The sequence below is a fragment of the Trichogramma pretiosum genome, unplaced genomic scaffold, assembly GCF_000599845.2.
Source record: "Trichogramma pretiosum strain Unisexual culture from Peru unplaced genomic scaffold, Tpre_2.0 scaffold18, whole genome shotgun sequence".
NCBI lineage: Eukaryota > Metazoa > Arthropoda > Insecta > Hymenoptera > Trichogrammatidae > Trichogramma > Trichogramma pretiosum.
In genome coordinates, this window is record NW_019641681.1 from 1,737,029 (window position 1) to 1,746,197 (window position 9,169).

The following is a 9,169-nucleotide window of genomic DNA, read 5'->3' on the forward strand; positions in this document are numbered from 1 at the left end:
AAGCGTAAGACGACGCGCGACGATATTAAAACAACGTCGAAGGGGTTAACAGTCGTATTTGTACAAAGTCTGGTGCTTCACACATAGGATGTATAATATAGAGATAGGAGCCGACTTGCTGATCGTGCACACAGCAAACATCATACATAGCTCTAGGAGAGAGTCGTGAGAGAGAACGAGCTTTTCGACGATCTGTCCGCACGTGTACGTATCGCACTGTAACAACGTCGCTCGCGCGCGCTCGGGAGCGCATGGCGCATTGCGCTGACCAAAGCGCGTCGAGCCGTACTGTATACGCGTGTGACGAGCTTGCACACACACACACGAGCTGTATACTGCCAAGCGAGTTTGTACCCGAGCGAGCGTCACAGCTGCCAGCTGCTGCTACTCTACTCATGCTGTACTTCTCTGCAATAACATGTATATATAATTTACACGAGCAAATGATCGTCAACGTACACAAGGTGTCTGTGCATGCAAGTCCTGCGATGCGAGAGGTAATCTAAACCGCATCAAGGTGTGACGCGGCGGGCAAGAATTTCTTCGATTTTTCCATTTAACCGTTGGTGCGAGGGGAAATTCGAGCTATTTGAACGCACACGTGCTCGTCCTCTAAAAGAGGACGATTTAACGCTATGATATTTTAAGCGCGTCATTAGCCGACTCGCCGGACTCGCGCTGCGAATGAATATCGTAGATATCGCATCCGGCGATCCCTAAAATGGTACAATGGACAACTGCTGATGTCTATTATACGCGCTTTGCGTGTGTGAATATGCGTGTATGCAGTCATACACACATACAGAGAGAGCAAAGGTCCAAAGCTGTGGTTCATTACACGAGACAAGAGCTGTGTATAGCGGGCGCACAGCTCGTCGCCCCGACGGTGGTCGCCCATGTATTGCCCAGCAGCAGCAGCGGCCTAGGTATATAACGGTCTAATTTGCTCTTCTCGCGCGAGCACCGAACATGGCCCCATTGGCTCTATATAGGATATATACCGCTGCCTATGCAGTTGCAGCAGCACAAGCACAAGCAGCAGCAGCAACGCGTGGAGAGGATGGACTTTGACACTGACAGCGCGTGGCTAGCATATGTCTCTCACCACTTTGTCATTTGCCTCGTGGGTCTCTCTCTCTCTATCCCTCTCTACCTCGCTCTTTATACCTGCTTCTGAATATATATGCGTATCGCATACGACGAATATATATACCTATAACTATCGCTATAAGTGTTATACGCGCGCCTGGCGATTGATGGACACGGGCCGGTTGTGCGATATACCCATGGAGCATGAATGCATGTGCGCGCAGTGCAACTATACACGAACGCAGACAGCGGATAGTATAGTAAGGGATGCGGAGCTTTCAGTCATATCGGCCCCATTCGAGCTTGCGACGAGAACGAGGTTGCTGCGGGCACTTATTGTGTTTTGATCGATCAACGATTTTCGACGCGCCTCTCAAAATTTTCCTCTCGTGTACTTGTGAAGCACTAGTATATACGACGGGAAATCCGTTGCGGTCATTGTATCAAACGTAATTATGTAAGAGCTTAATTCAATGATGTATTAAATAAGTAGGCACCGGCTGCGCACGTTTTCGAGACGATTTTTCGTTTTTATGCTACTTGCAGAGAACAACATGGTGGGGTCGTCGTTCGGCTAAGTAGGCGGGCGGCGGCACGAGATTACCGACGCCAAATAGACTGCTGCTACTGCCGCGGCACACGCACTGTATACGTGCTGCAGGGGGATGCTCACAATCGCGCGGAAGACCCAATGTTTACCAGCAAGCTCCGCGAAGCGCGCAATAGACAATAAGCATCGGCATTGTCTTTTACTTGGAGCGCACAGACAGGCAGGCAGCAAGCGGGAACTCCGCGAGGGAATTGCCCCGGCTAAGACGCTTTATGTTCATCGTCAGCGTCAGGCTCGAGTGAGAACAGAGAGAGAGAGAGAGAAAGACGGAGACCACTGTAACGCGGTGGCAGATTTCGAGTGGCTGCTTTACCTATTGAGTGAAAGGGTGAGATAGAGAGAGAGAGAGGTTTCTGGGCGATCGTCTACGCCTGTATAATAATTAATTTCTCAGTTTCTCTCTCTCGTAAAGGAACTATGTCGCCGGCAATTATATGCTCAAGAGAGAGAGAGAGGGAGAGGGTTGCTAATAACTCGAGTTCTACACAGGGGCCTTCTCCAAGAATACATTATAGCTATTATTATTTAAGAGATGTTAATTGAAAATGATAAAGTATGCCTGCACCTGCAGGTCCTGCACACTACATGCATAAATAGAAATTTTACCCAATTATAAGCATCGTACTGCTAATGTTTGTAACCCAACAAACATAAATCGATACAGATTCGTATATTTGAGAATGAATGTGTGCAAATGTGGGAATCGATACATTGTTGAACATCATTTTTAAATAAACTCAAAGGCTTGTCACAAATGACATGTGTCATTTTCTTAGAATGTACAAATTAAATTATTATGTTTCAATTTGATAAAATTATCATGTGAAAAGAAAAACACGTTACAATATTATAAAAACCATGAAAATGTCTCACACTTTGCATATATAAATAATTTTTAAAAATAAAGAGAGAATATGTATTGAGACACAGTTGAGACAGCAAAATTGAGTGTCCACTACATTCTTGGTTGAGTTCAAATGTAATCGCTTAAAAAATTTTAATTTGCTACCTTGCGACAAATATTTTTAAAACAAATAAAAGTGATTTTTAAGTAATTTTTAGCAATTTAGATGTTAAAAAATTTATTCAAATGGTAAAAGTCAATTTTGATTGAAAACTTTATTGATATTTTATGTTATTAACTTCAAGCATACTTAAAGAATGTGATGAATGTTGGGATTGTAATTGATAACGACTAAGATTTAAATTTTTTTTAAGATTTACTGATTTTCTGTTATATACATCTTTGACATTCTGCCTCCTTACTATCAAAAATAAAAACTTGAATGAGAAACTTGTGTATGCCACAAAATCAGTCCTCCACGTATATAAAACTTAATCCAGCTGAAACAATTAATACAAAATTAATGTAGACTTTGCTCATAACTCATAAACATTAAAATTTCATTAAAATATAGTTATATTGGGTATTCAACCAATATACATAAGAAAAATTTTAAAAAAGTTTATAAATAAAAATTGGGTGTAATTGTTATGAATCTTTACCTTCTTGAAGCCGATGTCAGCAGCGTATTCTCTGAAGCACTGACGACACAGGTTTAATCCGTATTTACGGATTATACCATGTCTATTGGCGCAAGCACCGCTGGAAAAATTAATATATATTTTAGAAAAACTAAAACAAATTACTGAACATATACGTCGGAAACACATAAGCGTGAAACACGTGGTACATGAGGTTAAGAGATTTTTAAATATATTTAACCGATGCGTCTGAGTTCATATAGCTCATAGGAAATATTTTTAATTAATTGATATTAAAAAATATAAATCAATTATTAGTAAACAATATAACTAAAAACCACAAGAAATACGTAAGCTACAAACGCTACGTTTCGGGGTTAGAATACTGTGTCAACAAAAGTTTTATAATGTTACATTGACTCGGCGCACGAAATATCAATAAACAAATTGTAAAACTTACCAGGATCTGGATCCTTGACCGTATTTGCGAGGATGAGAGTAATGGATATTTTCATGACCCATGATTATCGAGATTTTTAATTCGGCGAGCGAACGGTTATATCGATTTGCGAAAAAGAAAGAAAATTTTTGTGTTGCTTCGGCAGGTTTAATGCTCTGTAGTCCGATGTGCGCGCGTCGGTGCACGATCAAAGCTCTTCAAAGCAGCACCTATAGTAGGCGGGAAAATCAAATTCGTCTAAAGACGTAAATTAAAATATATATTGTAAATTTTTTTTCATTTATTAAAATAAAAATAATTCAAATATTTTCATAATTAAACCATAGACCATACCGTAATGCCAGGAAAATTATCGAGCGTGTAAATTGAAAAGAAGAAGTTTTCGCCTTGTGTTAGAATTTCAATGCAATACAAAATAATACATTTCACAAGAATTGTTTATTGTTTCATCTACATATGTACAGAAAAAATTTCAAACAGTAAGTATAAGAATGAAGGATTGAATAAAAGTGTATTATTTATTACCTGTTATTGTATACCCTTACCTCTTAGCTATTGCTTCAACAAGATTCATATTTATAGTATCATGAATAAAAATTGGTTTTTACATAAAAGTTAATAATTACTATGTATAAATGATATTGTAGATTAAAGTGACAAGAAATTATACAGTAAAAATGAATATTTCATTAAACAATTGTATATAAGAATAAAATATATAAAATTTACATCTCGTGATTGGGATAAAAATATACTTGAAAAACTAAAGTTAGACTTTAAATAAGTTTTCTATATTTACTATTTGTTCGCAGGGCTCTGAAATGATTAAATATAATTCGTATTCAATCGACAAGTCTAAGTAATTAGATTTTGACATAACATGAAAATTGTCCATAGTTAATATTATCATCATTGGGTCTTCTCACTGGTATCATTCGATTTTTTAACTTTACAGTAATAAAAGCGCTTTTCAATATTCACGTTAGAATCTTTGTACCAATTAATACTTTTCACTCTTACTTGCTTGTATACTTATAATTACACATTTACAACCACTAATAATAACTCACTAAGATTTTCTAAACTCTAATGAAATTTTGTTTTATAATTCTACTAATGCCAAATCATCTCATTTACATTACACAAAATATATTATAAATGTTTATGTTGCAAAGCTTATTAATTTATTTATTAGACTGAGAATAAGTTTTATCTTTTAACAGTATTTTTTCTAATACTCAATCGTCGTGCACGGGGAAGATAAATAAAATCATAAGTATATAAATACAAAACTTCTATTATTTGATATAGGTATTATTTGTATGACCAATACATAAGACAATATACTTTTTAATTAACTATTATGTTACATTATTGAAGTTCATTTTGCAACTCAACATGAGATGATTTCAGCAGGTATTTCCATGCAAACTATATCTTAATTTATTCAACAAAGCATAGAAACATATTTTTTAAATATGCACTGCAATTTCAGCTTATATACAAAAAAACATGAGAGCATATTTTTAATATCCACTACAATTTGGACTTATATATCACATTTACATTTATTACAAGCAGTCCTCAAATAAGAAATTTCACTTAACTAGAAAAATTCATGCAACCATTCACTCTTTTAATGTAAAATGATACCATTTGGAAACATTTATTCAAAGAATGAATCACTCAAGAAGAGTTGCAGTAATTCCTAGGTCAATTTGATTACAAAACCGTCCAATTGTTTGTTACTGGACACGCTTTGATCCGTCTTTACTTTCTTAGTCTTAGAAAGATCGGAAGAAGCAGATCGTTTAAGAGTAAACGTTTTTGCAGTTGGAAAAGTATCAGTTTTGGAGTGCCCTCCAAAACCATCGAACACAGTGGTTGAATCTTTTGATAGAGTACCCTGTGGTAAATAATTAAATAAGTTATTTGTACGATAAAAATAAAATAAAAAAATTGTATAATTAATTACTTTTTGTGCAGCTTCAAATTTTTTTGAAGACATAAACATTCTGTTCGATACACTAGTGCGCGATCCTCTTTGAGTATCTCTATCTTTCAGACCCAATACACTTTTTGATTTAGTAGGAAGGTATGGTGAGTTTTCTTTCATCCCCTTGAGGTTTGACTACAATTGAATTTTATAATTATTATATTATAATACAATGGAAAGTAAATGCAAATAAATAATTGATTATATTTACAGATACTATAATGAGATCTGAGTCATCCTTATTATTGAAAAATTTCAATTTTTTGGAAGCTCTAGTTGGAGACTCATCCAAAAATGAATTATCTCGCTTAGAAGAACTTTTGGTCGAACAAGATGGCAGAGCACGATAGTCCGGACTTTCAATGCTATCTAAGGAAACATTGTGCAATATGACTTGCTCATTATCTTTAGTTTCTTGGTTTTTTCTATCAAGTTTCCTTGTTAATTCAAGATTTTCACTTCTATTTATAGCAAGTTCTTCTTCCAATCTTTCACTATGAACCACATGAAGAAAATTTAATTCATATCAAATGTAAATAATTCAATTTGAATAAAAATAAATTTCACAAACATTTTTTTTTGAAAGTCTTCTACCAAAGAAATTTTTTCAGTTTTTACAGTTTGTAATTCATGTTGCAGCGCATGTATTTTATTCCTCATTTCTTTTCTTTTTGCCAAACAGATAGTCATTTCTCTGCAAAGTAAGCAACATTTTCAATAATACCAATAAACCTTTTGAGTAATTTAATAATTTAAGAATTACCCCTTTAGAATGGCGATATATGTACACAATTGTCTGTGATCTACATTTCGCTGGAGTAATTCCTCCACTTCATTAGATGTTGAGCATATTAATTGCTTAATACTTAAAAAAAAAATTTATTTTATATTACTTATTGAATTGCTTTTTATAAAAAAAATTTTTCAACAGATAACTCACTTCTCATAAGTATCAATTTTTTTTTGTAAACGTTCTTTTTCTCTGCACACACTATCATAATCTTGGCACTGAGATCGAAAATGTGCAGTTTGATCTTTTAAAGCGTGTATAGCAGATATTTGTTTTTTCACTTCAGATTCTCTTTTCTTCACCTCTTCGCGTAAACTACTATTTTGTTTCTTCAAAGTATGAAGCTCTGACTTGAAATTTTTATTTTCAGTTTCTTTGAGTTTAACTTGAAAAGATAAACTATCTAACTTTTGCTGAAGAGTAAAACTATCTTCTTTCACAGCTTCAGTATTTGCAAAATTGAAGTATATCCTTGTGACACCGTCACGCTTTACCTTGGCTCTGCATTGTGGACAAGTCTGAGACCTGCAGTAATAATATTAAATTTATCAAATTTCTGCATAACTGATTTCAGCAGAAGAATAATGATAATAAATTTTAATCAATTCATGTTTCAATCATTCACACAAATTTTATAAACACATAAAAGTATCGATGAATCATGTTAATGAATACACAAATAGAATTTATGCAAATTCAAGGGGACGAAAATATCTATAGCAAAGGTTAACAATTTTTATTCTCACTCACTTTTCCAACCACTGAACGAGACATGGAAAATGAAAGACATGGCCACAAGGTGTAATGAAAATATCGTTGGATGGTTCCAATACGTCTTGGCATATCGCGCACTGGATGTTCATTTTTCCCAGTAGAACAAAGACGCTTCAAGTGCGTAGTAAGTGAAGGTATAAGTGCATACAACATGGGAGACACATCGAACTTGATCTTTTTCTCAAGGGACTTGCTTCTGTTGGAGCTCGACAGCGGATTGTCCCATGCTTTCCTCAAAAAATAAACACTGCGCGAACAGGTTTTTTAAATGCCAGTCTCGATTTCGACGTGAGATAAGACGAATAATACTACGGAAATTCGATAAGAAGCGTCGTCCCAAACAAAACGGTCGTATATAGATATGCAGTGTGAGCGTATCAGCTGAGAGACCAAAACATTACGTCATTGGCACTGAGAGTCGTACCGAGACGCGCGGACTCGAGGTTGTATTTTCTTTTTTTTTTTTTTAAATCTTTTATTGGCTTTGGTATGATTACAAAACTGCCTATATCTATAACATAAATTAAAACCTCATGGTTTTACATGTAATACATATTCCTGGGAGGTTGTAATTAAATTCGCTCTTACATTAATCAGTATAGTAACTTAGAATTATTTTCTATGTGTACAGAGTTATAGTAATTTAAAACTTAGTTTAGATATTAAAATCACAGTTTAGTACAAAGTCAGATATGATACTAATAATTTCGTTGTTTATATTCGACAACAAGGGTATGACAGAGTATGGACCGAGTAACTGCAGTTTTCTCAACCTCCTTAACATTTTATTCCTTTGTGTTTCATATAAATGGCATTGCCAAAAAATATGTTCCACCGTCTCATCGTACTGTTCGCATTTGCATTTGCTGCTACTCACAATTTTAAATCTTGATAAATGCGCATTCGTTCCATTGTGTCCACATCTGATTCTATTGATAGTAGTAATAACTTTTCTATGCGCTCTGATATTTTCAAACCATGGCTTGCTTCCCTTGTCCCAGTATGTTTTGAAGTATAGGGTTCCTTTGGTTTCTCCCATTTCTTTGGTGTGCGTTACATCTTTTTCCTTACATAGGTACTTAAATTTAGCAAATATATCTGATACTGGTATGTCTACATTAGAGCTTATGTCTTTGGCTGCGGCTTTTTTGGCGTTTGTATCTGCGTTTTCGTTTCCTTGTAGTCCGATGTGCGCCGGGATCCAAAAGATCTCGACTTTAACATCTTTATCAGCCAGCTCAATGAGCTTTAACTTAATTTTTTCCACCAATGGTGGCTCGTTTTTGAGACCATGGATTTTGTTTAGGGCTTCGAGGTTGCTTCGTGAATCTGAAAAGATCCTGAAGACGTTCGCATTTGACTCAGTTGCTGTTTCGTTCCAGCGGCTTATTTTTTCTAGGGCGAGTATAATGGCTAAGCTTTCTGCAGTGAAAATAGACGCTAGGTTTGGTATTTTCATATCGGTTCGGAAGAATTCTTTGTTGCTCCAGACTGCACACCCAACTGCTGCATTGTCAATGTTGCCTCTTACTAGTTTTGAGCCATCGGTATAAATATCTGTTGTAGTGGCGTTTGTCGGAAATAGCTTAGAGAATTCGTTTTCTGGGTTCTTTGAGTTGAGCAGTTTTTTGCCCGTACTTACGTCGCAATTAGCTTGAAAAAAGAGTGCACTGAACGGTACTTCAAACCTGTGGTAGTTTTCGTATTGGAGAATTTGACCATTATAAAACTCACATTCTTCAAAAGTCCTGATCGTTCTTGATTTGTTGAAATTGTGTTCGTATATTGTTGTATTTGCAGTATTGGCAAGATTTTCAATGTTTCGTATGACTGGGTGGTTATGGATACTGAGACATCGCAGCAGATATCGACTGCATAAGTAGTCAAGCCTGGAATCTAGCATTGGCATTTTGGCTTCTGCGTGCATTACGTTTATAGGTGTGCTGTTTGTGTATCCTAGACACA

General features: G+C 35.6%; 2 protein-coding genes across 2 annotated transcripts; both read right to left on the minus strand.

The window, feature by feature from the left end:
- Nucleotides 1-2,900: 2,900 nt before the first annotated feature.
- LOC106660061 (40S ribosomal protein S29) lies at nucleotides 2,901-3,795 on the minus strand. The gene is made up of 3 exons (XM_014382891.2): nucleotides 3,645-3,795; nucleotides 3,206-3,305; nucleotides 2,901-3,043 (listed from the first exon to the last, which is right to left on the minus strand). The coding sequence occupies exons 1-3, from the start codon at nucleotides 3,704-3,706 to the stop codon at nucleotides 3,035-3,037; spliced, it is 171 nt and encodes a 56-aa protein (XP_014238377.1). The 5' UTR covers nucleotides 3,707-3,795; the 3' UTR covers nucleotides 2,901-3,034.
- A 268-nt stretch (nucleotides 3,796-4,063) lies between these two features.
- Nucleotides 4,064-7,622, minus strand: LOC106660060 (E3 ubiquitin-protein ligase TRAIP-like). Its single transcript, XM_014382890.2, has 7 exons — nucleotides 7,181-7,622; nucleotides 6,581-6,955; nucleotides 6,404-6,505; nucleotides 6,212-6,334; nucleotides 5,852-6,134; nucleotides 5,620-5,775; nucleotides 4,064-5,550 (listed from the first exon to the last, which is right to left on the minus strand). The coding sequence occupies exons 1-7, from the start codon at nucleotides 7,291-7,293 to the stop codon at nucleotides 5,353-5,355; spliced, it is 1,350 nt and encodes a 449-aa protein (XP_014238376.1). The 5' UTR covers nucleotides 7,294-7,622; the 3' UTR covers nucleotides 4,064-5,352.
- Between the last annotated feature and the right edge of the window lie 1,547 nt (nucleotides 7,623-9,169).

Bases quoted from the DNA above. Each gene is read 5' to 3' on its own strand.
- LOC106660061 (XM_014382891.2), bottom strand. From the start codon at position 3,706: ATGGGTCATGAAAATATCCATTACTCTCATCCTCGCAAATACGGTCAA. The intron at 3,306-3,644 runs GTAAGTTTTACA...TAATTTTTCCAG, and splicing joins GGTCAAGGATCCAGATCCTG to CGGTGCTTGCGCCAATAGAC.
- LOC106660060 (XM_014382890.2), bottom strand. From the start codon at position 7,293: ATGAACATCCAGTGCGCGATATGCCAAGACGTATTGGAACCATCCAAC. The intron at 6,506-6,580 runs GTGAGTTATCTG...TTTTTTTTTAAG, and splicing joins AAAATTGATACTTATGAGAA to TATTAAGCAATTAATATGCT. The intron at 6,335-6,403 runs GTAATTCTTAAA...CTTACTTTGCAG, and splicing joins TATATCGCCATTCTAAAGGG to AGAAATGACTATCTGTTTGG.